Consider the following 27,626-nt stretch of genomic DNA (forward strand, 5'->3'; position numbering starts at 1 on the left):
TGAAAGGATCAACTGAAAAGGCAGATCTAAGCCCATAAGTAATCTGATCTATCCAGTAATAATTGAACCTGCACACAGAGAGATTATGTTAGCAATTCAGAAACCTAAAAGGGAAATGCAATTTTATAGACCCCTGATATTTTTACTGATAGTTTTTCAGAAGAAAAAAAAAACAGTCTGAATGGAAAATTCTTGGCAAATATTAGCATAGTGCCAAGCAAAAAGGGATTTTTTACTAAAATGGGATTTTGCCAACCAAAACAAAACAGAAAAACATAGCCTTCACATAGCCTCAGAAATGAAATTTTCATTCCTCACGAAAAAAAAAAGGGTTTCCCATTGATTTCTCCCCAAATATAAAGACTTGTTGTTTTGCCAATTCTAAATGACAGCCAATTAATCGGGATTGGTTGGATGGTTAGAACCCATGCAACACCAACTAGTGACAACACCCCCACCAAGCAGACTGCATGAAGGCACAATTACAAAGTAACAAAAACTAGAGCCTTAAATATATATGATCGAGGAAGTTAAAGGAGAATACCCATTTAGAAATGTACCTGATACCAAAGGTGTAAATTGGCTCTTCAAAATTATGGTCTGGGAGAATTTGGCAGTCCAGACCAAATATTTAACCTGCTTTAAACTTCAATTACAGATCCAATCGAAGATTGTGAATTTCTTTTTCATTGAATAACAAAAGTCCACAATAAACTACTATACAAAATATATGAATTTATTGAAGAGAAACCTCACTAGAATAACTTCAATCAAACAGTGGATGGAACCCACTTCAAGGAATGTAGTGCATAAATTGAAGCCTTCCCCCCCCCCCCCAAAAAAAAAAAAAAAAAACCCTTCCCCCTTACATTGCACAAACAGATTTGCATCTGCATTAGGTTCTTCTTCTTTCTACCTTTATTGCTTTCTTTTCAGATTTAAATGCAGCAAAAACAGTTTGAGTTTGCCCATCCAAATTGTTCCTACTATATTGATCAGACTCCATGGAGCGCCTCAGAATCTGAAAAAGTGAAGAACTGGATTCTGTTTCAGTCACAGTCCTAGTGTTTTGTGTACTGGATTTGGATTGAGAGCCAGTGTACTTAGCAAATGCATTTTTAGTTGCCTGTTTTTCTTTCAGACCCTGCAGATAGTAAATTGGAAAGAAGAATAATATTACAAAATGGATATGATGTGCAAATGAAAATATAACACAGTATCCAGAGAACAGCAAGAATAAGATGATCAATTTTTGGATAATGAAGGTTGTGCCTGAGAGCTTGCACAACTTAGAAGTAATCTAAAGTGATTCGCCAGATTAAGATCTCAGTTTTCTAGAATCCAAGTGATAGTGGGGGGAAAAATAAAAAATAATTTGTAGCTCAATCTTTCTCTGCTGATAGAACTTACGATATCTGAAGAAACCTCAGATGATGAGATTCCACTCCTACTATTGCTGTCATCTCGTCCAAAAATGAAAGATCGGCTGGTGCTTGATCCATGCTTATTGGATGATGATGAAGAGAAGCTTGGCGCCCTCCCCAAGAAAGATGACTGCAACATATGTCAACTCAGAATTGCAAAAGTACTAGCAAAGAATAAGCACTGGTTGTGTTATGATTGAGCTTAAGTAAAAACATGTACTGTGAACACTGATGCATAATTTAAAAATGCACTCTACTTAAGAGAGAAGTGGAGGAAACACGGGAAATTAGGATTCAGAACTGGACACCTAGTTCCCTCGATTACGCATTCTGGTTTAACTCTTATGGTTTTTACTCATAAAATAGGGGTCTCGTATCGGTATAAAAATGCTGGCTCTGAGATGTAGCTCTCCAAAGATGTAACAATTATTTCCACGGTTCATTCACTAAAATTGCATATATTTTAACCATTCACAACACAAGCCTTGAGGTAAAGGGACGTGGAAGAAAAGATCATGACAAGAATGGCCAATAAACTCCAAGAGAATCCTGATGTCCAGCACATCTCCCCAAGCACAGAATACAAGAGAAAAGGGGGATTGGAGGCAGACTTTACAAAAGCACTTGTTTACCCAGGTTGGTTCTCGTGTCACTGTTCCCAAAAAATTGGCTCTCTACTGAACAGAAAGGTGAACCCAATGCCAAAGGCTTCTGCACAAGGAGATCCTAAGAGGCAATACTCCTATGCAGCCTTACCCCAGCAATTTTTGCTGAGAGGCTGTTTCAATATCCTGACCACAGGCTACAACTGTGGTCAGCTGAATAAAGCAACAATTAAAATCGTTTAAGCCATTAAGTTGACAATTTGGTATCTTAATGCACAAGGATATTGTGTTTACTAGGCAGTCATGGGTTCAAGACCCCTTATCACCATCTTAACAATTCACCACTAACTAGCCAGAGAAACAAAGAATAATTCCAGCCTAACACTTGCACTATCACCGGAATTATGCAGATGAGCAGTTGTAATTGGGTGTTAAAACCTACTCAGTTGCACTCAATATATGACATTTGGTTCAGTAGCCAGAAATTGAGATTAATTAACAGCATGCATTAAGACACTAATTTCTTGATTCAATACAAATGGTTTAGATTATTGACCTTTGAAGAATTGTTTCTGTTTCCTCCAGTGACAAGCGTATCAAGGAAAGCTGCAAATGAAATAGGACAACAGAACATTAACTGATAGTCAAATGCAATCTACTAGATGTTTGGTAGGGGTGGGGTGAGGAAGGAAACAGAAATCCCATATTAAAAGTTAATACATGAGAGTTTCGGCTTTCTCTTGGTTTCAGGAGCAATATTCAGCTTCTTTATAAGACCAAAAACTTCTCGGGAACTCTCATCCTCTGCTGGAGACAAAAGAGAGGCCTGATCTTCCTGTTAAAAACCATAACTTTCACTTAGTATTGAAAGTTGAAACAAGTATTAGAAAAGAGGATGACAGTACTTGGTTGTGTAGAAAGAGCAGGAGGGAAAAATCAACACTTACAAAGTGAGAACAGGTATAGTCTACTCAACTGGCCATCCCCTAAACTTCATTCAAATTGTTGACACATGATAAATAACCTTTGGTACTACTCAATTAGGAACATAAATATCATCTATTCCAAGCTTGTTTTGAACCGTTTTCCACACTTCATGAGCAAACTCACTCTACTTTCATCAGAGTAGATGAATGGCATCTCTAACCTGAATGTGAATTTAGCAATTACTTTATAAATAAAGTATCTTAGCTATTTGCAATACTGTTTTAGTGTTTAGGTGGCAATAACAAAAATGGATTTAATACCTCAGCGATGTTTATGACTTTTTTTTTCTTTCTTTCTTTTTTTAGGGGGGGGTGTCAAGTTGATAATGTCCAAGCATTAAATTCATTAGAACTGAATTTGAATCAATTTATCCCAATTTTACCTTCAGAAACTGAGTGAGAATTTAGTGACTTGATCACAGTATGAGGTCCATAAGGAAGCCTCTGGTTAACTTTTTAACACAATCATACCACATGATCTGCATGAAAGTATGAAACCCCATCATGCTGAACAGTTTGAGACACAAACGCAAGTTCCAGGTGGGTGCTAACCACCAAAGCACTTTAGTAGGAATTGTGTGGGCAAAATGTGTAGTATGTGTATGCCTACTCCAAGAAACGGAAAACATCTGAAGGAAGCAAGCAAATAGAGTCTAAGGCAATTCAACTGTACAAAGCATTTATCTATTATTTACTGAATACCCAAAAATGGCAAGCTTACTGCATGCACCTCTTAAGACATGATGACCTGCTTTTAAACGTAGTATTGAAGGAAAATATTCAGCCAAGACATAGATGTCACAGCATCTGGGTGAATCAAGGCACTGGACAGGCAAAAGAATAAGGTGACGAGGCTTCACCTAGGGGCACCAGCAAACAAAGTGCAAGAAATGAGCCTAGACACCTAAGCATCACATTGACAACTATGGTCAAGAATGTTTACTAGACTGCAGAGTGGGTGCCTCATGCACCAGGTAATACCAACATGCTTTTTGTTTATTAGGCCAAGTATATGTAAGCAATGGAATGCAACATTCAACAAGTCCAATGCCAAAAGACCGTCGACAACTTACAATTTTCTCAAGTAGCCGCTGTTTATGCAAACTCTGCTCTGTTTCCTCATCATCAGAGAGAAAAACATCATCCTTATCCGTAAACAACTCAGGAATTATCTGCTTAAATTTTTTGGAGTTTGCTTTGGCAACATTAGATGGAAACAAATCATCTGGTGCACCATCCAGAGAATCCTCACCAAACTCTTCATCTTCCTCTTCATCTTCAAGCATTGTTGATTCTCGCTGTTTCCAACCACCTTTCAGCCTCTGCAAAAGATTATCTGTTTCAGTTGCATCCTGTCGTTCAAGCCACTTCTGATGAAGCTGATTCCGCATTTCACCATCTATTGGCTTCTCTCGATATCCTCTTGCTATAAGATCATCAAGTTCCTCATCCCCATTTTCCCCATCCTCTTCATTTTCTTGAAATCGCATAAGGTCATTGTCACTATCATATTCCACCTCAGCTTCCTCATCAACAAAGGCTTTAACAGGATCTCCTTTTGGAGACGAACACACAGTAACTTGTTTCCGTGGATAAGGTTCAACATTCTCCTTATTGTCATCCTCATCATCTTCATCATCATCATCATCATCATCATCATCATCATCAGAACTGCATGAAGTAAACAATCAGCATAGACTTTCACAGAGACCAGAATAATCAGCAAGCTTGCAAATTTTCTTAATATTTAGACAAGAAAAATCATGAAATTATATGGGAAATCTCTGTGACAGTAGAAAGTACAATTTGGTAACAATAACAACAAATAATGTAAATATCATTATGAAAATGCAAAACAGCTCCCAGTTCAACAGCAGGAAAAAGTAAGATCATAGAATGACTTTCAAATCAATAGCAAGAAAAAGAAAATCTCTAATGTTCTTACTAGTTGTAGGAATTAAACCTTTTATGATCACAAGTGCATAAGCAACTTGAAATTCCACCAGATATGAAACTTCGAATACATTCCAAAACCCTATCCAACTGTCTGATTGAATTCAAGAGACTAGTTTGAAATGCCAATTACTATATTCCGAGGGACCTTGTGTTAGTCTCACAATCACTGTGTGCAACAGTTACAAGAATATTAATTTATCTAGATTTTGCTTTTCTTCCTATTCTTCCAGCCAGATGAAGCATTTACACATGCATAGAGTACAAAGAGTCAACTGTTTCCAAACTCTCACATTTTACAAGGTTCAATTTCCATACATTTATCATGCTTCTTCATAAGTCAACCATATAGGCCTGGTTCAAGATTGTCCATGCACATTCCATACCCATCCCAGCCTCACTGCCCAAATTCCACACAAAAGAAACCGGTGTAATGCAAAAAGTATGATCATTTGTTAGTAAAATGAAGGATATTCAATTGAGGCTCCATAGTTCTGGACAAAGTAGATGGCATAAACAAAAAAGGTCTTGAGAGGGAGGGGGGTTAAAGAAGTATGCTGTTCCTCCAAAAAGCAACATCAGATTTCATTGCAATAATTGACTTCAAATACATATGAATAGGATAGATTTGGGAAGACTTGTGATGTTTAGCATGTTCACAGTGTTATGTAATAGTAAAATAACAAGGAAATGTAATTATCATCAAGCCATTGTTTGCAACAAAGGGTGGAAAAAAAAAACAGAAAGATCCAAACTTACATGTCAGGAACAGAATCTAGCTTTAAGTTCATGGGAACCATTGATGATACAAGAAATTCTTCCAGAGGACCAGCAGACTGACTCATTGGTTGTTCATCATCTCCCTCACTTGGTTGAGATTCAGAAAAGAGATCCTATACCAGAAACATGCAAATATCCTAAAAAAAACCTTTTGTATCCTTTATTGAACTTACAACTGTAACTGAAACAATGAAATTAGTGAACCAACCTGAGTGTCATTTACAGGAGGACGAAATGCATGCATAGATCCTTCATCAAAAGCCTGCAGTTACACAGTTATATCATTATCCACAGGCTAAGCAGAAACATTGACAGCCAAATTGCTGTTATGCTTATTCAAACCAACCCAGCCTTATTTGATGAAAGGAATTCCAAACTGAAACAAATAAAAACTGATGAAAGACTCTAACAACACAAATCCATCCTGAACTTGATTCTTTATGCATGCAACCATACCCAATAAAGGCTATCTGTCCGCTATTCTTTAGTGTCTTGTTGGAAGATACTAAACTCCGACAACTGCATATCATGGAGAACAATCTAATGCACACTATACTTCAGGTCAAATACATTGCCACAGCTATATTGACTGTTGCAAATTTCTTCAATGGTATTTCTATATCTAATGAAGTTACTGGTGAGTTTCTTGAATTAGATTCAAATTTCCAGGTTAGATCTTTCAACCATGTGACTTCTTTTGATGTCTTTTTTCGAACTCTCAACAATTTCTCAATCCAAGAGTGGCAGAGTGGTTTCCAAATGCAAATTCTCTTCACAAATACAATTAGTGCAATCTTACCTGCTTAGTGATGCAAATCATACTTTCCAACCCACCTCAAAATTCATCTATGTGTTGCATCATTTCAAAATTCATTTAAATCCATATTTATTTTATTTTCATTTGATTCATCTCGTCCAAAAATATTAAATCCTTGAATCCTTTTAGACTTTTAAATTTTTTATTCCAATTTTCTTTCCCGCTTACTACTTTCTACCAGTCAGTCTTACAAAACGGGAGATAAGCACTTCATATCTCTAGATCAAGCTTCATTTTTAATATATAGAACCCATTATTAACGAAGAGAGGACCTTAATACCATCCTAAAACAGGCATTTAATGCTTCACTTGACATCCATATCCAATTAGAAGCATACAATGCCTTATTTGACATGTGGGAGGTCCTTGGGGAGGATATTTTCCAAAAGGAACTTAAGGAGTCATACAGATGCTAGATTCTTTCACATGATACCCATCAAAACTATACCATACTGCATTGATGTGTGCATAAAACCAAGTTGCAAATGAAAAGAACCTCTTCCTAGTGTCTTCCTCATAAGAAGAATACATTGAGCGTGATACAAAATTACTGTGCAAACACCTCAGCTTATCCAAGTAGTTCACACCATTTAACTTCCAAAAATATAGATAAAACATATTGAATAACTGTAGTTCAAATACCAATGCTATGTCTGTGTACAGAAACATAGTTCATTGAAACGAGCTTACTTACTGCTTTGTGGAGGGCATCTTCACATTGCCCTGAAGGAGTTGGTAATTCCTTGCTAACATGACCAGAATCTAAAATACCCTCTGCACTAGTAAGGTGCACAGCTGTGCTCTGAAACAATATGACAAGGTAATATCAAATAAACATGACAACAATCATACTAACAGTTGTAGAGTTACAGTAATAAATCACAAATAAATGTCACAGTTAATGGAATATTCCTTTCTTAGCTAAAAGACATACCATCTTCACTTTTATTGAGAATGAACAAAACATTTTGAAAACCATTTTTGCATACAAATAAGAGCATACTCACCACATCATTGAGGACATGTTCAGACTGGCTGGATATGGTCACATGGTCAACAGACCTAATCACATGGTCAGCATCCAAACTTTCCACATTCACCTGAGGGAGAGGCGAGCCATGAAATTGCCAAATAAGGTAAACACATCAGAAAATAAGATAACATCTATATTATTGCCAAAAAGATAAGGATGCACACACCCTTCTATCTCCCTTATCGCCCGTGGCACATTTTGTATTGGGACCCATAGAACTGTCCCTTGGAATATCAGTAGCATCAGTAAGTACGTCATAACTGTTCAAATTACAGGCTCTGGTCCCAAAAAAAAAAAACAAGATGCATTGGTAAATTAATAATGAAACTCAATTTATACGTGGGACTCAAGCAGCCAAGACAAAATTGTTCATAATAAAGCTTACTAGGTTAAGTCTGCTCACTTTTTCGACACCTCTAGCTTTCTTTGTCTGATCTTCTCCAGAATTGAAGATATTGGCTTATGTACAATTGGCACTGGTTTAAAAGATGCATTCCTAGTTTCTGGAATCGAATAAGAATACAAGAAATAAAGACGAATCCTTTTTCCCCCTTAATTATGAGTTTTCAGGTTCAAAATTGAACCAAGACGATCGTAAAAGGGAAACTACCAGAAATTTCGAAGAAAAAATGAAAAAACAGAAAAGGTAACGCATCATATACCTCGTAAGACTCTCTGAGACTCGGCGTGAAGTGCTCCAAGCTCGGCATATCTTTCCTGGTAAATCACAAGCGGCTCATACAAACGGTGTGATTCAAAATGAAACCTTAAAAGACAATTCGATTTGCGTTAATTACCTTTTCTAGTCTTCTCTTAGTGCGAGCAGAAGCCTCGGGCTTTCCATCATCACCGACTTTCTTAGCCTTCTTCGTTTTCTTCTCCTCCGACCCATTCTTACTAGGCCTTTTCTTCAAAGTTTTCGCCTCATTCAATTCTAAGAGCATCTCTCCTCGAATCTCCTCTCCCGTATTCCGTTCATCTCCTTTTCCGCTAACCTCTTCTGTTTCAGCATCTAAAACGCCCAATTCAGGTCCCTCTCCAGAGTCAAAGGCTCTAAGATTTCCAGAATAATCATCCATCTGCTCGTCATGACCCTCGTGCTCCAATGCAACCAGCGTTGGATCCACTGCTACCCCGAAATCTAGGTTTTTCGAGGACTCGATATCTATCCCGCCCCACGAAACAGAATCTAAATCCCTTCGGTAATCAAGCCCCTCGAGTTCCAATCCAACAGGCATTCGATCCACTGACGTCTCGATACCTTGGGTTTTCGAAGACTCGATATGCACCCCATGTAGAGAATCCACAGCAGAGACAACCCCAGTTTGCTCTTCGTGAGGGCTCTTCTCGCTGGAAACCCCAAACCCAGTTTCCTCTTCGTGGGAGCTCTTCCCGCTGGAAACCCTGACTGCTTTCTTCAAGCGCTTGAATTTAGTTGGAGGGACTGGAGACGGATTTTTTTCAGGAAGGGAAAAGAGATCATACTCATCATCACTCTCCATCCCCGTGTTCTAACCCTAAAGTGAAAGGGAGATGAAGAACCGAGACTTCGAAGATCCGAATGCGTTTCGTAGTCAGGATTCAGATGCGGGATGAGCAGTGAGGCCATGAGGTAAAAAGCAAAAACTTGGAATAATTTAAACAAAGCGAGCGAAAACGAAATGAATTTGGCGCCAAGTTATTTGAGTTTGCGCGACTGCCACGATTTCAATTGGGTTGACTCAATTGGTATTTTGAACAGAATAATATATATATATATATATATAAAAAATATAAAGGTAAATATCTAATACCTACCTCCCACATAAAAAAAGCACTTACATCCCCCTAACCCTCCTTCTGTTTAGAAAAATAATATCATTTAACTCCTCTCTTACTTAGTAAATATATCAAACACTTCCCTTAACTTCTTTGTTCGGTAAATGCTGTAAGTGCTATTTATCAGTAAGAGGGGGGTAAGGATATTTTTTCCGTGGATCACTTAACCCCAAACTACCGTTAGTTAAAATACTTTTTTATTTTAAACTCTAAATTACTTAATCACCCTAACGGTTAAAATACTAAATTATCATTAATTAAAATAATTATTAAAATTCAAAACACCATAATTAAAATCCAAATTATTTTAATTATTAAAAGCTAATTAAAATAATTATTAAAATTCAAAACACCATAGTTAAAATCCAAATTATCTTTAATTATTAAAAGCTCAACATACCTTTTTTTTTTTTTATCAAACAATAAAAAAAAAAAAACACGTACTACTGTCAAGTAAAAGTAGAAATGCAATTAAAAAATATATATATGTTGATAAAATTAAACACATATTACTATTTTGGGGTTTTTTTAATTGTTTGATAATTTTATTTAAAAAAAAAAGGGTATGTTGGGCTTTTAATAATTAAAGATAATTTGGGTTTTAACTACGGTGTTTTGGTTTTTAACAATTATTTTAATTGGAGATAATTTAGTATTTTAACTAGTATGGTGATTATAGTAATGCTAGGGTGATTATATTAATTTAGGATTTAAAATAAATAAATATATATATATATATATATATATATATATATATATATATCATATTTTCAGTTAAGGATAGTTTGGAGTTTTTGAAAAATATTTAACGATCAAAATTAAATTTAACCAATAAAGTTAATAGAAGAAAGGTGTTTAATATATTTGTTAGGTAAAATGAGAGGTAAATGATATTATCCAACTAATATTTATCTAGATAAGAGGGGCTAATATTTATCTAGATAAGAGGGGAGGTAAGTGATATTTACCACAAAAAAAAGAGGAAATTTTCACGTGTGAGTCCTTTTAGTAGACCACAAACTAATGTTGGGTCTCCTTAATGCAATATATTACGCGTGAGTTCTAATTAAACTAACACCATTAATCGCCGTTAATTATATTCGAATTTCAAGTGTTGAGGGACCAAAATGCCTTTAGGTTATTTACTAAATTGTATTATTATGGTTTTTTTTTTGTTTTTTAGATATATATTATTTTAACAATATAATTAATTCTTAATGACCAATTATCTCTTTTTAAAACTATAATTAACACAATATACTATATAACCTAAAAGGGCACTTTGGTCCTTTCACATTTAAAATTGAATATATTTAACAGTGGTTCATGGTTTTAAACTGCTTAAGATCCACAAGTAATATATTACATTCAAGGGACCCAACATTAGTTTATGATCCGCTAAAAGGATCCACAAGTAATATATAACATTCAAGAGATCCAAAATTAGTTTATGGTCCACTAAAGGGACCCACACGTAAAAAATAAAAAATAAAAATTCAGGATGCTATTAAGTGGATGCTAAATTCTTTGTCGCCCCTTATATGTAATTAATATCTAGCACCCCATGCCATAAAGCAAAATATCAAGTTACCCTCTAAAAGATCAAGCCTTTTGACTGTCAAGTGAAGATTGAAAAAGACAATATTACGCTTCTATGTGCATAAAGACCTAAATGCCCTTTAAACCAACCTTAGGTGGGTGAAAGGATTCCATTTTCTTCTCTTACCGGCACCACCCTCTTTCTCTCTCAATTGTAAATGAAAATCTCATATTTATCATTTCTTTTCTTTTTTCACAAATCTCACTTCCAAACAAACCATATTTTAAAATTTCACTCGAAATCGTATACTTCTCCCATTCCTTTGTCTAATCCCATTTTATCCGGTCAAACAAGCACAACCTAATTCCTTCGTTCAAAACCCATTTTATCTTGGTCAAACAAAAACAACCTAACTTTAAGCAACTTTATAGAGTAGTAGCAGGAAGGTTATGAACAAATACCAAAATCAAAAAATCACAAAAGCTAATAAAATGAGGCTTCCTTAAACTACACATCTGTTGCTAGCTTAATACAAAGCCATGGTACTCCACATCCAATCTTCCCTTCGTTCTACTGAGGCCCTTATGCACTTCAAACAGGGACAGGCAGGCCCTTCTTCGCCATGCTGTCCAGAATGTCATTAAGAGCTTGACAAAGTCCCACAATCTGTAACATCCAGTAGCAAACTATAGTTAAAACAGACGAAGACGAAGACGAAGAAAGAACCATCAACATTGATGACCTTCAGGTTTGGTCAACTGGCCATCTCATTAAAAACCAATACAATCCTTCTCACACAATCCCTGAGTGAGCAGGCGACATATGCTTTCTCATGTAAGACGGTAGCTGAGGTATAGGTTCAGATTTAAGGCAAGCCTTTAACATTTGAAATATCATATGACATTTCACAATTAAGTCAAGGAGGATCAACATAAAAATGTCATATGGCCAACAGCAGACAATTTTGAACCAGATTCATCAGGTCACAACATCCAAGAGACAAGGCATTATTCGACCAATTCATCAGATCGCTTTTGTATTTGGTATTCTATCTACTTAATAGTCTCATTGGAAATACCAGCCAACATGGTATGGACTAGATACGAGAGTTTATTGTCACATGTCAACCCCGCTAAGCCCTTCAAACTGAAAATTAAGACCGATCACCACCACCACCAAACCAACCCTCCGCACCCTTAGACCCAAAAAATGGAAAAAATTAAAATATATATGAACAAAAATCATACCTGCTGATCCCATTGCTGCAGCTCTTCTGTGTCATCCTCAAAATGTATGACATCTTCAACCTGGAATTGGGGAATGGTCAATTCAAGCAATAATGCTCTTTGTGCATAGCATTTACTAGAGTTAGCACAATTAAAAAAGCCACAGAAATAATAAGGAGAAAAGCAAGTCAGTCAGGTATTGAAGACTTCAGGTCAATAGCCAGTGTTTATGGTTATGGGGCATTTGGCTAGAACGGAGAAAAAATCAACAGGCCTTTTAACAGGACCAGTGTTCGATCTCTCATAACTCATTTGATTGAGAGTCCTCATTTTTGGCATCCTAATGCTTTTATCAGGATCAATATCCCGTCCAAGTGGACTTAAGGGAAGAGAAGTCCTGTGACCTTGTGGGGCACAGCTCATCCTTGCCTTCTTCCAACAATATATATGAAAAGGCCCCTGGTCCCCCCCCCCCCCCAACACCCTCTCTGATCTCAGGTGCAACACTTAAGGAATAAGGTTTCAGGCCACCAGAGATAAGGATTTATTTAAAAAAAAAAAAAAAAAAAAAAGAAAAAAAAGTTGAGTGACTCTTTTAGGAACTGGATGAGATAAAAATACATGTTAGGTCTGGACCAGAGCAGCAGTTCAGTTTGAACTCATGCTCGCATCAGGGCATGTTGGAAACGCTGCCTACCAAGGGCATGTCGGAACCTCAACCCCTAAGAAGTAAGAACAACATCCAGAAGTCCCAAAATTTGTGGATGGCAATTCCCTCATAGAAAAAAGGATCCAATTTCAAGATTCAGTACTGCAAAATTTACATGAGAACCATAAGAAGTAAGGTGAAACCTGATCAATTGATCCTCTCATTCTATCTTCTAATATCATTCTTGCAGCAATCTTTTCAGCCTGTGAAGAAAAATTAGATGAAAAGTTCATGAACATATAGGAATTAGAAATTGCACATAAACAAAGTTTCTGGCATCTCAAGTATTACCTCTCCTCTATATGTGAAAAAGATAAATGTTAAGAAAATGAATGCATACTAAGGTATTTGAATACAGTTACAACTGTCTGAAAACTAAAAATCGTGTTCCATTAACCGAAAGAACAATCTGATAATAAGCTTTTGCATTCAATGCGGTATTAGAAGCATTTTAGTGATAACTGAAACCCCATAAGTTGAAAGGACAAAGACACAAGAGATTGGGACCAGACTCAATTTTGGAGTGCAAGCACTTGATGTATATTTGTAACACCAGAATAAATTTCAACAACTGCTCAGGCGCCAGACTCCAAGATGGCATGATGCTTCAACCATGAAAAGAAGTGAAGCCTCCAAATTTTAAGCGATAGAAAGGAAACTCTTATGTCTATCCCATGCTACCATGCTTCAAAATCAAACAATCCTCTAAACACAAATGTAATGAAATGCAAAGCACTTCAATTTTTTATCTAATCACAACATCTTTGAGGCTTAGGATTGTTATGGATCGAAACTGATCTGAGTTTGACACAAGTGACAGCCACCTACTTGGTTTAAACTAAGTTTTGCACCAATGTTTCTCCTTAAAGATATTAACAAAAAATACAGCTGTATCTGACATCATAAATACATCTGCTATAAGAGAGTAGCCAAATAAAGCTCTAATTCTCAACCAACCATTGAGAGACCAAGAGAATTGAGATATCCCCCTGCTAATTGAGGTGTAGCTATAATTCAAATAAAGAACAATAACCATCATCAAAACTAAAAATTTGAAACCACTGAGAGTTTACAAGGTATAAAGAAAAATCATCAATAGCAGATCACAAAATTATACGTGAACATGTCAACTTTTCAGCCTAAATAAAATAAAACAACTTAGCCGGAATAGGTGATTCACATTCATCATGATAACAACAGTGTTACAACTGCTTATCATAATACAAACTCCTCGATGAAAGGGACAGGTAACCAACAAAACATAACGCTGAAAATGTTACCTTCTGAGGAGCAATTCCCAACAAAGTGCCAAGCTCCTCGAAGCTACCAGTGACAAAATTAAATAGGAAAATGAATTAGACTAGTAAATAAATTTATATCAACCAAAGATCAAAGATGAAAAACATCAGGAATTAATCTCCAACCTTATGTTAGTGTAAAGTTTGCTCGCGCTGAGAAGATTATGTTCAATCATAGCACGATCCAACACAGTAAAATTATCCGGCAAGAGTGCTTTCTGTTGAAAAACTACCACATGAGAATTACCATATCTTCCTCTCAAAGGTCAAAACAACAATGAAGCAAATGAAACTGAAGAAGCCAACAGATGGGAAACCTGATGTGCCTTTAGTTCCTCAGCAAATGCTTCAATTTCTGGTTTTCTCAGAATTCTCTCCAAATACACCTGGTGATTTCATATATGGGTAACATTGCACATTCATCATTACTTAAAATAACAATAAAATGAAGGGGAACCTAAAATAGCAACAGCAATAGTTAGATAATAGATTTATGACCATACCTTCTGCAATATTGGATAAATCTTTAGCTTTGAGCAACGTTCATCCTGGCAACAAGCCCAAATCTCAGCATCACTATCTCATTTTAGGTGTCTATGTCTCACATCTCAAGCATTCATAATATGTTGTAACATTAAATTTCAAAAGCCATGCATGGATCTCAATCAAAATAATAATAATAAGGGAAAAAACGACTATCCTTTTGATGGCTCCTACACCAAAGCAATTGATGGGATGTAATGACCACCCAACCCCCATATGGGAAAAAACCCTGCCCCTGTTGATGCTTCAGTTCATTTTCCTGTTGTCCCTCACTGATGTAATTCATCACTGAGATAGGCCTCATTCTGTAGAAATAAGTCTGGAGTTGGGTACTACACATGTTTGATGGGCCTTTGATACCCATGGGTTCTCTATGTAACATGCCACTTTTATGGGCCTAAAATATAGACAATTAGGTTGCATGTAATAAAGCATTCTAAATGTATACCTAATTATAAAGTGCAAGTGTATACCTTGTATAAAGTGGCTAGAACACGAGAACGCTGAGGACCAGCAGCAGCCAAAATTGTGCATGTAACAGCAGCAGTCAAAGCTTGCTCCAAAGCATCCTCATCTATCAACCTATGGTAGATGGGGAGAAAAAGAGGAATACAATATAAAGTGCATAAACACAAATAGTCAAACATCAGACACTTGCAAACAAAATAAGGGTATTGCATGATGTTTAACTGAAAGTACAAAATCATGCATCATAGAGATGAACTAGAGTTAGAGCTCAGAGATAGGGTTTAATCCACCCCAAGAAACTAATTCCATTACATGTCAAAACTCATAAAACTCTATAAAATAAAAGTCCCACCACCCTAGACTATAATTTTCTATAGAGTAGACTTTTTCTTTATTCTGATGTACTTCTAGATTCCATTCTTGATAGACAACAGTACTATCTAACAGATCAAAGGGTGGTGGGGGCAAAAATCTTGGAGAATTTAGGTAAAAAATACAATACTTCAGTTATTTTCCTTATAAATTTCCTCAAGGAAATTGGTACAAGAAGGATTTAAGATAACTGGCAGGAATTCTAAATAGTAGGAGTGAGTTTTTGGCTTCCAAGTCTTATTGCAAAGTAGGTGTCTGGTTTTGCAGGGTGCACTGGAAAGTATTTAGCATTCTCAGTGAACAATTCACTTTTTGAGAAATATCTAATACGTAACCATTTGATTTTCCATGCATTGTTCCGATTCTATCAGGTGTTCTCCAAAGAGGCAGTATCCTTTTACTTCTCTCTCAGAAAAGAAGGAAGACAGCTCCTCTTAGTTTCATCTATTTGATGCACTATGTTTCTATCTCCTTTAGTCCCTTTCTACTAAAGAGTTTCTCAAAGTTGATTCACTTTAGCAGCAGCAAAATGTAACGAGTAACGAACACCAAAGAAGATTATTGTCACATTCTTAAGGGTGGAGGGGTGATACAGCTGACAAAAGGACTCAAAACTAAAAGCATTTCCCATAGTAAGACTTCACAACCCTTATTGTTCCTCATTTATCAGAAATAGGGGGAAGGTGTTGTTTTTTGTCCATTTAGCATGACAGTAAATGAAAATCAACTTGGAGTTTAAATCAATCTTCAATTGTTAACACAAAAAGCATTAGAAAGAAATATTTCAGAAGTAAAAGCACAAGTACATACTCATCTCCAATTTGTCGTTTTTCAATCTGGGAGATGTCATAGTAACGTAGAGCAGCTTCCAAGAACCTCCGCTTCAAATCCAAAATCCTTGCATAACAAACCTAGAAGTGGAGAGGGGAAAAATGGGATCAACAGGTTGTACAAACATAACATGTGGATTACATCCTTCACTCTAATGCCTGCTTCAACCTAAATTTCCAATTATTGTGAATCAACGATTGAACTGGCTGGTCACGGGCCTAGATATGAAATATTTTCCATACAAGGACCTCGATCTGAAATATTTTCCTGAGAATGCAGGGTGCCAAAATTGTGCTGGTTTGTATGCACTGTGATGGGAGAAAAGAAGAAAGCAACTAAGGCTTTGTATAGTAACCTTCAAAAAGAAACTTTTCTGGTATTTGTCAGTGCTTTTGGAGCAGAAACAAGCCAAATTGTGTATGGGTCTTGCAGTTTGTTTTTCTGTCTTTTTTGCACAAACCAGCTCTTTAGAACACTGCTAAACCCTCATTGTAGAAAACCCAAATTCAATGGGAGGGAAGAAAGAATGTTTTTCCCCCAAAAGTGCAGTGGCATGAGATGCACACTTTAAGTCATAAAAGGCAAAAAAGTTGTTTTCATATAAAACATAACACCAAACAGGGCTTGTGTTTCTTTTGTTGTTAAAGAAATTAAGAAATATTTCTTTACTATTGTTGCCATACAAAATCCAAGACCCATAAATGTGCAAAATACACAAGAAACAGAAAATATGTGCCCGACTTATAAATTTGAAAAAGAAAACAAACCAATAACCCGGGCATAACAGAAGACAGATCCAAGTAACAGTACCATGAACGGTAATGTGAAGAAAGAGGGGAGGACAGTTATCACGATTCTCAATTTTCAATATTATAAATACAAAACAACAAGCCTTTTCCTGACTAAATGGGGTTGGCTACACGGATCCCTGCCTTCCAATCAGCTCTATTTGAGGCCATACTAGACATAAGCTTGAGCTATGCATATCCTTTCTCACCACTTCTCTTAAGGTTAGGTCAGCCCCTAGATCTTCTAATTCCTTATGGAATAAATTACTTCTCCACACAGGGGCATTTAAGGACCTCCATTGAACATGGTTGTGCCACCTCAATCAACATTCTAGAGCTTACCATTTATCAGAGCAACTCTCATTCTAGCTCTAATATGATCATTCCTTACCTTGTCCTTCTTAGTTTTGCCACTCATCCATCTTAGCATCCTCAAGTTTGCTACATCGAGATTATCTACATGATGCTTCTTAAACAGCCCAACACTAAGCATCATGCATCATAGCTAATCATATGACGGTCCTATAGAATTTTTCTTTGAGATTTAAAGGAATAAATTGATCCCACAAGACCCCGGATGTGCCTCTCCACTTCATCCACCATATTTCAATTCTTTGGTAAACATCATCTTCTATATCACCTTCTTTATTTATGATATGAATGAGCCAAGGCACCCAAAATAATCACCTTTAAATCTACATCCAAAACAAGTCTCACACCTCATCATCTGTCCAATCACAACCAAAGTTACATACTAGATATTCCGTCTTTGTTCTTTGAAGCTTTTCGATTCCAAAGTTGCTCTCTATGATTGTAACTTGGTATTAATCCCTAATTGTGTCTCATCTAGCAAAACAACATCATCAACGAAAAGCATACACCAAGGAACCTCATCTTGAATGTGTTTGGTTAAATCTCTTAACAAGGAACATAGAATTTCAGTTAAGCTCAACTTGCTAAAGCAAACCAAGCTAGAAAATAATATTAGAGCTCTTAAGTTTCTTAATTAATAAAATCTTAAAACAGAAAATAAATCTAACAGGATTCTTTCTTGCTACTCAAGGCAAAACTAACTAGCTAAGATTTGATATTAAGAACTTTTCCAAATTTACAAGACAAAAACTACAGAGGTCAATACAACCAAGTTATAGCACAAATCAAAGGTCAAAAATAGAGGATTGGGCTAAATCCAGTGGTGGTGATCATGACCCTAAAACTGTAAAAAATAAACAAAGCAGGGTAAGAAAAAATGCCCACCTTGTACTGTAAGTTCAAAACTTCATGTTGACTGTTGCTAACCAAGAAGGAGGCTTTATTGATGAAAGCTTCTGCATTTACAGCATCATCATCCTGTCAAAAGAAGAAAGAACAGTCCACCTAGTCACAGCAAATATCATCAGATGACAAAAAGAAATCTGAATTCAGATGTCCAGATATCACATTTGTTAGCACTGTAACCTTCCCTGGAGTTTGTCTAGTTCTCTCTTTCCCTTACATCTAAGCGTCAACCTTACAATTTTAATCATTTTTTCAATCTATTCAAGGCAGGAAAAATAACAGACAATGTTCTTAAAAAGCTACAATTTTAACTTGGGCAATTGGGTTAGTGCAAGTAAGATATCTTTCTAATAAGAAATTCTCATTAGTTAACAATGCCACATTACCTCAAGATATAGGCGAGCAATTTGTACACATTTGGATAGCTTGTATGCCTCATCAAGCATCCTAACACAAAATAGGAAAGTAAATCAGATGTCATGGTTCAAAGTTATTTGGTTGCAATGGGGACATACAAAATCAGAGATCTCAGGATCAATCAAAACAAGAAAATTATCGGTTACCTGATTCCAGAATCTAGATCAATGCCACTAAGCATTTGAGCTGCTTTTGACCACTGCTGCTCAGATTCATATAGCTCAGCCAGCTTCTCTCTGATAATCAACACCTGCAGGTTCCCAGATAGATGAAAAACTGTGAAGTAGACAAACATTCAACTTAAAAAAGACAAATCAATTTTTTACCAATCAAGCAGGTCCATTATTCCTATGGTATATTTTACTTGACAGAGTATACCGTACTGATGGTTCTCTCTCAAAGGGCAGATGGAAAACAATAAGCATGAATTCCTAGGAGGCACACACACACACAGAGATATATATATATATATATATATATATATGCGGCAATCATCTGTCCAAGACTAAGGCTACCGCTACCTTAGATCCAAGCTTTTCTTTGAACCATGGCTACCTTCTACTACTACTACTACTAAAAGCCCTGAGTATAAATTTAAAAAAAAAAATTCTTATCCAAATCCCAAAAACAATTGGATGAATATGCCATTTTCAAAAAACAATGACCCCTCAGATTCTGAGTAACTCATGTCCGAATCCAGCAGGCTGGTGTAGAAGTTGTGTAATCCCTGATTAGTGGTGAACCAAGTTGACTCCATGACTTTCCTCATGACTGATTCTAGTGGTGCCAATATTCCTTCACCTTTCCCAAGCACGCATGGGTTGGAGAAGTCGTAGCCCATTTCCAACATCATTCTTCAACCTTCTGTCTTGTAGTTATGGAATTATGGCTTCCGCTTGACAGTGAAGGCATTGCATGTTGGTTTGGTGAAGATCCAGATGTTCTCATTTATAATTATATGTGTATATTATGCACCAAAGATCCATGACAAAGATCAATAACAATAGCCTAGACCCCTTTTTTTCCAGCTATATTGATCCTACAAGGGACAGATGAAAGATAATAAAGAAACACAGAGGTGGGCATAAAACATAAAAAACTATAGTATCAACCATAACAGATTCATAACATCCTGAAATCAGTCTCTTAAGCATCAAAAAACTGGGATAGCATAGGGCAGCATCACAGGATCATCTGTTTATATCTCCACTTATCTGTTGGAGGACATACTAGCAACCAGGCTTGAAAACACTAGGTCTTTCCTCACCACTTCTCGTATAATTATCTTATACCTTCCACTGGCACTTGTGGTTCACTTCACTCAATATGGATTTGGTCACTAGGTTATTTAGGGGCCTGTGCTGAACATGACCAAGCCACCTCAAACAACTCACTTTAAGCCAATTATGTATCAGAGCTCCTCCCAACTCAGCTCTAATATAATCTTAATGGACATTTTTCTAATTTTCCCACACATCCATCTCAACGTCCTCATCTCTATGACGCCAAGTTTGTTTATAGGCTCTTTTCCCAACCCAGCACTTTTCCCCATACATCATAGCTGGTCTCACAACAGTCCAATAGCATATTCCCTTCAAGATTTAAAAGTATATGAAAATCACACAGGATCCTGGCTGTGCCTTTCCACTTCGTCCACCCTACTTTAATCCTCTCAATGTCATCATCTATGCCTGCATCCTTGTATATGCTGGACCCAAATATCTTAGTGATAATGTTGACGGGTCTCCCTCCCATCAATATTCACTCCCTCACAGTCCATCCCAGAGCTGCTGAAGTTACACTCGCTATATTCACTCATGGTCCTACTTATTTTCAAGCCCTTTTAGACTTCATGGCTGATCTCCATAGTTCCACCTAGTGTAAATCCTTGCTTTTGTCTAATCAATCAAAATTATATCATCTGCAAATATCATATACAAATGTACCTCATCTTGAATGCTTCTAGTTAAGTTTGTCAGCTACTAGCGCAAATAGTTAAGGGCTTAAAACACATCCTTAGCATAAGCCAGGTAAGATTGGAATTCACAACCTTGACCTTCTGTCATTCCAACACTAGTCATCACATCAGTGTAGATGTCTTTGAACAAGGCCACTTTGAGACTACACACCTTTCTCTACTCTAGGATACAGTTACTTGGTTGAGTGGGTGAAAGGCCCAACGGAGAGAAAGAGAAAGAGATTCAATCCTATTCATCCATCTACCATATTTTCTTTGTCGTCAATCCAATTTCTGGGTGAGATTGTATTCTGACATTTGAGGAAATATTAAAGATCATTCCAAATTCCAAATGAGGAACAATAAGTTGAAGTCCGTGATAGATTGATGCCCAAGGCGTGGAGAAACTACTATCATTCTAGCTGACTGGAAATCTAGAATAGCAGTACTCAAACTACGTTATTTCACAGAAGAATTCTATAGATACATCCAAAATTGTTGCTCTAATTGGTTACTTCAACTTGAATTATCGACAATGTTAAAGATCCTGATTATAGAGTTGGTCCCTAGTTGAACTAGCCCTAGCTTTAGCTTGCCTCAAAACCAGATGATTCTCCTATGTATCCCCATCTGAATTTAACAGTGCCACTAAGATTACAACAATCCACACCATTACAGAAGGCTGGCAGGGAAATGGGTTTATTTAACTGTCACTTCACCTAACATGTCCTTTGCAGTTGCGGTCATTAGCAAGTTTATGCAGTCACCTGAGGAGTTCCATGGAAGACAGCTTGCTGGATCCTGAGATATCTGAAGGGAAATCCCCCCTCCCAGGAAAGGGACTTATTTGTTGTCCTCAATGTAGTGTTTATTTGGTAGAACATTTTAACATCAACAGGTCTGATGTTTATTCCCAACCAGTGATTCTTTCAAACGATTCTTCCCAAAAAGAACACAGTCAATGGATATAATGTGCAAATAAATAAATAAAAACAAAATAAGCCTAAGAGAATAGGAGGAAATAAAACTGAATGAGAAACTCCTAAGGAACCATCATTTTTCCTTATTAAGGTTAAACAAGTAACTTTTGTTTATTTGAGTGAGTGATAGGGTTGCTCCCAACAACCAAGAAGACATGCAGCTCAACTTTCTAGATGATAAAGACCATAAAGTATTTTATTGGCAAAAACAATGCTCATGGGAGACATCTCTCTGTAACTGCACAGGATACCAACATACATATCCACGATGTACACAGACCAATGCTTGAGAAATTCATTTCTATTAACCAATTTAAAGTAGGACTTACCATAGTTAACCTTCAGTTTTCCCATAATCAAGTGATCCGTAATTGATTGCTTTATGTATCTTTTCAGATTAAACTCAAATAAGTATTAAGTTTCCAGTTCAACCAATCTACTTGTTCATACATTGTCTTTTTCCTTCCATTCTGAAAACACAATACAGATAGCTTCGCCCAAATTTCACTGTTTGTATTTTACTTTTCTACTGAATGATCCTATTCCTGTCTAAACTTGGGAACTTTTTGTTATACTTGAATATAAATCAGAACAATTTTAGATAGTTTTCTTTCCAAAAAGTTTTGAAGGTTACAAACGCATCAATTTTTCATCTTTTTTAACTCTTAGAGTCCAAATTCAGCGCAATCACGTGCAAGTATTATCATATCAATCCCAAATATGAGAGAACTTCGCCAACACCCACAGTCTCTATTACATAACACTTGAGATTTCATAAAACAACATAAAGAACATCAATAGATAAATTACAAGAGGAAAGGGCGTCTGCCACTGACCTGTTCCTCAAACGAAACAACCCGAGGTTGAATCTGATTAAGAGCATAATGGGCAATCTCCTTTTGGGTGTCGGCCTCCAACCTTCCCAGATCCTGCGCAAAAGTCTGCAGCAGCTGTCGGGAAACCACCAATGGAACATCGTCCGATACCACTGTTAACCAATGAACATTACCGTGAATAACTACTGAGCAACTTGAAATCAATAAACGGAACCAAAACTGAAAACCAACTACTTAATGGGCTAGTGAGAGTATAATAACTGTGATCGATAAATTTCTTTGCTTGTGAAATATCGTTCGATGCGAGAACAGACGATAGTATAAGTTTGTACTGTTCGATCTTTTGCCTCTGGTCACCGATGGCAGAAGCGCTTGCAAGGGCACTGTCCATGGCTTTGCCGAATTATCGTCGTCAGAGCAGTTACAACACCAAAACCCTAGATTTTACGAGGGCCAGTTGCGAAGAGCAGAAGACACCTTTTGCCTCAATATTTCAAGTGAAGCTGTTATAGCTATCAACACCCTTTAGTTCCCGGCCTCCACGTTGGCTCTCTGCCATTCTGAATCCGAACAAACCGGACCGTAAGCGTTTCGGTTACCGTTTCTTCTAGCTTTCATTTGATCATCCTTATGGTTCTGTTTGCTTGCGATGAAAATATGTTTTTTCTTATCAAGTGATAATATGTCATTAAGCCATGAAATATGAACAGGATAAAATATATAAGGGCCTGTTTGGTTACATGAGTCTGGAGATTTCAAATATCTAGAGATTTCAAATCTATAGACTTCAAATCTATGGAGTTATAATTTATAAAATTAAGTGTTTGGTTGTGGAATGAAATCTGTGAATTCATCCTAAAAATTTATTTGATCGACATGATTTCTGTGAATGTACAATTGTATAGCTTTTTTGAATCTCTTGGATTTCACCCCTTACCCATAAATCTACAGATTCACCTTTTTACACTAAAAACGTGAATCTGTAGATTTCATGAATCTAGAGATTTTTACAACCAAACGGGTATAATTCTCAGATTCATGAATCCAAATATTTGAAATCTCTAGATTCATGTAACCAAACAGGCCCTAAATCGTTTTCTCTACAAACTCTTTATAATCTAAAGAAAAAGTAAAACCTAGGGATAAAGGTGACTGGGTAAGTCAATAACTCAGCCCTAACTCGACTATCTCCCTATTTACCCGGCCAAAGAAAAGAATAAAATAAAAAAAATCTATCGAAAAATATTGATGCCCTTGATTATTGGTCATTTGGTTATCACTAATATTATTTAAATTATCATTCAATCTTAAGACTTTTCTTGAAATGGTTCGTGCCCTAGAGCGAAGCTTTGTAAGTTAAAAGATGATGTGTCATCTTCATATCCTTCACGAACTCCAAAATAACCCTATGATTGTTTATTATTTATTTATTTCATTAAAGTATGAAACTTTTGGATTCCAAAATGATAATAATGTAATAATTTTTTTTATGTAAATAACGGGTCACACATGATCCAACAGAAAACAAAACAAACAAACAAAAATTAAAATTTTTATTGTTTTTGTTATAAATATTTTATAATAGACCTATCTAGGTCAACCAAAGAATAACTGGATAATCAAACCTTGTATAGGCCACAAATAAAACGAAGGCACTAAGAAAGGTGTACATTTGGCAAAGTTCGTATCGAATACTCTTTTTAAAAATAGGGATTATGATTCCAATTAAGTCAAATATTTTGAATTGTTCTTAGAGTTCAAATCGGACTCTCACAGCTACAGTCCCAAATCGGACTCCCCGAGAAGTTAGCAACAATTATAGAGTTTCAATTAAACTCGATTACTATACCGTTAAGGTAATTTGTCACACGATCTATAAATACCCACACCTTCATCATTATCATGTATACACTATTTGGTTACTTTCTATAGCATTGAGAGCTCTAGAAGCTATTTTATTATCCTACAACTATGGCTTCTACTAACTCAATCATCGAAGATGTTCCTCAGGAGCCAACTTGGATAATATGAAGATGTTCTTCATCTAAGACAATCCGGTCAAGTGCGTATTTTTGCAGGATTTTCATAATGCTCATTCGCTACTAAAAATTTGGATTATGCAACAACAAATTTGTTTAGTATTAAATAAATAAATAAAAATAATTTGGTCCAACCAACATTTCACCCTAAAGAAATTCCTCTAATTCCGAGTGTAGGTTTTGTAGGATTTTCATAATTTTCATTTCATCACAAAACATCAAACATCAATTGGACATGTCCATTTGATATAAATCTTTGACATATGTCATTAATAATGTTTCCAACCTTTCATTGAATCTTCGAATAAGGATGAAGAAGCAAGATAGCCTAGTGGTATTCTGTTTTTATGTGTTACTTCATTCATTACCACGTCTTTGGTTACTTGAGTTTGTAGATTTCAAAAATCTAGAGATTTAAAATCTATAGACCAAATCTATGGAAGTTGTGATTTATAAAATTAATTGTTTTGTTAGCCTAAAACTTTAGAATGAAATTTGTAGACTTATCTTGAAAAAACATTTATTGAGTCATTGGTTCAAATGTATAATGCTTTTATAACAGGGGTGAAATCCAGAGATTTCATCTCATACCCATGAATCTACAAATTCACGTTTTTAGTGTAAAAAGATGAATTTTTAGATTTCATTAATCCAGATATTCACACAACTAAACAAGTGTAAATCTTCCATTTGTGAATCTAAAGATTTGAAATCTCTGGATTCATGTAACCATACATGCCCTTATATAGTTATCCTACAATTATAGTACAATAAGGCAAGATAAGGTAATAGATAAATATCAAATATATATTTTTGTATTAGTTAAAAACTATTAGTCTGTGGAGAGGTTGAGAACCTTACTTCGCATTGGAGAGGACATGGATTCAACCCTTACGGCCAGCATATATAATATCCCTATCATCTATATATAAAAGTGCCTTTGTACCAAACAAAAACAAAAAAAACTGCTAGTTTGTCGTGAATCTTAAACCACATATTAATTGCAACGTTAGTTCATATATGAAATAGCCATTTGAATGACTTCCAAAGGTATGGATGATTGGGTATACACTGAAGATAATAACATAGTCTAGTAATTGAACAATGATGCATCATGGAATGAGTTTGCAGGTAGGTTGGGCTTTATATTCTACAATTCAACAGGTGAGATGCTATATGCAGCCTTTGTTACTTGAAAGTAGGCTTGTAAACGGATCGGATTCGGCTTGGATACATCAGTATCCGAATCCGAATCCGATTAGCAAATCCGGTATTCGAATCCGAATCCGGCAAAAATTTAGAGAAGGTATCGGAATCCGAATCCGAAACATTATCGGACATCCGATAATAATCCGATCCGATAAAATATCCGATTATTGATTGATAATTGTCATTTTTTTACATTTGTTACTATAAATTTATAATTTCCGATTACCGAATACCGCTATCCGAATCCGATTATCATATATTCTTAAAGAAAAAATGTTAAATACTTTACTCTATCCGGATAAAAATTTATCCGGATATTATCCGATCCGATAAGCAATTATCCGAATCCGAATCCGGTTGCTTAACGGACGGATACGGATATTTTCCGGTAATAACATTTTCGGATACGGATACCCTTAAATGAATACGAATGCGAATTCGGAGGGGATTTCGGCTATCCATTTACAGGTCTACTTGAAAGTGAAGCCATGGGTGTGATGGAGACTTGTTTTTGGTTGTTGCAAAAGGGTTTAATTTTATAGAAGTTGAATTGGATTACATTCAATTGGCAAGAACTATAAAGGTTGAAATAGATGCCAATTTCAAAACTTCGAAAGATATTAAGTATGGGTTTGGTAATGTTTATGTTATAAGAAACCAGTTATTATACAAAACTGTTTTTTAATGTTTATGTGCTAAAAGACCGTTATTTGCTTGAAAATGACGTTTGATAAATCCGTTTTGAAAACGTTTTAAGAACACTAATAATAGAATAAATTGATTTTTTTTTTGTTGGGTTGAAAAATAAAGTTGGTGTTTGATAAACTCGTTTTAAAGTTTTAAATTGAATCAATTTTATCACTTTCGTTTATGTTTTTTTGGTAAAAATGTATTTTTTATGTTATGTAAAAAAAGGTTATTTATAACACTTTTCTGACCGGTTTGTTCTTAAAGAACAGAAAAACGAACCGTTTTATCAAATATCTCTAACCCGTTCTTCGGTTCCCAAAGAACAGAAGAACGCCAAAAACGTTTTTTAAGAACGTTATCTTGTTTCTTTGTTTATAAAGTGTATTTTTTAATTTTCAACGAAAAGATTAACAATGTGGCTGACTACCTCTCTCGAATAGTCGTCTCCTTATTGGGGATGAAGTGAGTTATTTCCTCCCATTGGTCATAGTTCTATGTAGTGTGGAACTTTTTTATTTTGGTGCCCCATTGGGATGAAAGTTATTTTTAATATTTTAAATAATAAAATTCAGAAAAAGTGAGAAAAAAAGCATACATTAGAATATATACATCATTAGAGGGAGCTTTGTGTTCGCAAGAGTCGAACCCAACCCATGACCTCTCTGCCGAGAAGTATGGATCTTACCACCGTGATCGAAGCAAACCAAGCGAGTTGGTCTGGTTTTGGTTTCAATTGTCTAACCAACTCGGTTTTTGGTTCGATTTTGATCACATCGCTATTTAGGAAACCAAACGGAACCCAGCCGATACTGGACTCTGTTTGTTATGTAGCATGTGCTCCGTACAACGTCAGAGAGTCCGAAATCAAGCAAAGCCTGAAAAACCTAAAAGCGGTATCGGTGAAGATTACGGTCACCTCATAATGATTGTATTTGACACTAACTTGCGCCCGCTTATTTGCGGTGAGTGGGACCGATAACACTTCGAAGTTACAGTATATAAGAATAACCTACCGAAATCATCCGTGTA

General features: G+C 36.0%; 2 protein-coding genes across 2 annotated transcripts; both read right to left on the bottom strand.

Moving 5' to 3' along the window:
• Positions 1-830: 830 nt before the first annotated feature.
• LOC149014742 (DNA ligase-like protein) lies at positions 831-9,200 on the bottom strand. The gene is made up of 13 exons (XM_089156464.1): positions 8,396-9,200; positions 8,261-8,315; positions 8,002-8,101; positions 7,765-7,876; positions 7,573-7,665; positions 7,260-7,367; positions 5,957-6,010; positions 5,728-5,861; positions 4,089-4,686; positions 2,750-2,864; positions 2,586-2,635; positions 1,411-1,554; positions 831-1,144 (listed from the first exon to the last, which is right to left on the bottom strand). Exons 1-13 carry the CDS (start codon positions 9,098-9,100, stop codon positions 896-898), a joined length of 2,517 nt encoding a protein of 838 aa, XP_089012590.1. The 5' UTR covers positions 9,101-9,200; the 3' UTR covers positions 831-895.
• Positions 9,201-11,267: 2,067 nt separating this feature from the next.
• COP8 (Proteasome component (PCI) domain protein) lies at positions 11,268-23,295 on the bottom strand. Its single transcript, XM_089155608.1, has 14 exons — positions 22,921-23,295; positions 22,660-22,811; positions 19,033-19,136; positions 18,856-18,916; positions 18,449-18,541; positions 16,383-16,483; positions 15,206-15,314; positions 14,693-14,737; positions 14,507-14,575; positions 14,316-14,407; positions 14,172-14,214; positions 13,035-13,094; positions 12,204-12,263; positions 11,268-11,622 (listed from the first exon to the last, which is right to left on the bottom strand). The coding sequence occupies exons 1-14, from the start codon at positions 23,048-23,050 to the stop codon at positions 11,548-11,550; spliced, it is 1,194 nt and encodes a 397-aa protein (XP_089011734.1). The 5' UTR covers positions 23,051-23,295; the 3' UTR covers positions 11,268-11,547.
• Between the last annotated feature and the right edge of the window lie 4,331 nt (positions 23,296-27,626).

Source organism: Hakea prostrata, chromosome 5, assembly GCF_041222555.1.
Source record: "Hakea prostrata isolate BN-2017 chromosome 5, UWA_Hpros_2, whole genome shotgun sequence".
In the NCBI taxonomy this organism is placed as follows: Eukaryota; Viridiplantae; Streptophyta; class Magnoliopsida; order Proteales; family Proteaceae; genus Hakea; species Hakea prostrata.

Bases quoted from the DNA above. Each gene is read 5' to 3' on its own strand.
- COP8 (XM_089155608.1), bottom strand. From the start codon at position 23,050: ATGGACAGTGCCCTTGCAAGCGCTTCTGCCATCGGTGACCAGAGGCAA. The intron at 16,484-18,448 runs GTGGGCATTTTT...CTCCACTTCTAG, and splicing joins TTTTGAACTTACAGTACAAG to GTTTGTTATGCAAGGATTTT. The intron at 15,315-16,382 runs GTATGTACTTGT...CATCTACCATAG, and splicing joins AAACGACAAATTGGAGATGA to GTTGATAGATGAGGATGCTT.
- LOC149014742 (XM_089156464.1), bottom strand. From the start codon at position 9,100: ATGGAGAGTGATGATGAGTATGATCTCTTTTCCCTTCCTGAAAAAAAT. The intron at 7,368-7,572 runs GTGAGTATGCTC...ATATTGTTTCAG, and splicing joins AACATGTCCTCAATGATGTG to AGCACAGCTGTGCACCTTAC. The intron at 1,555-2,585 runs GTCAATAATCTA...CATATGTTGCAG, and splicing joins ACAGAAACAATTCTTCAAAG to TCATCTTTCTTGGGGAGGGC.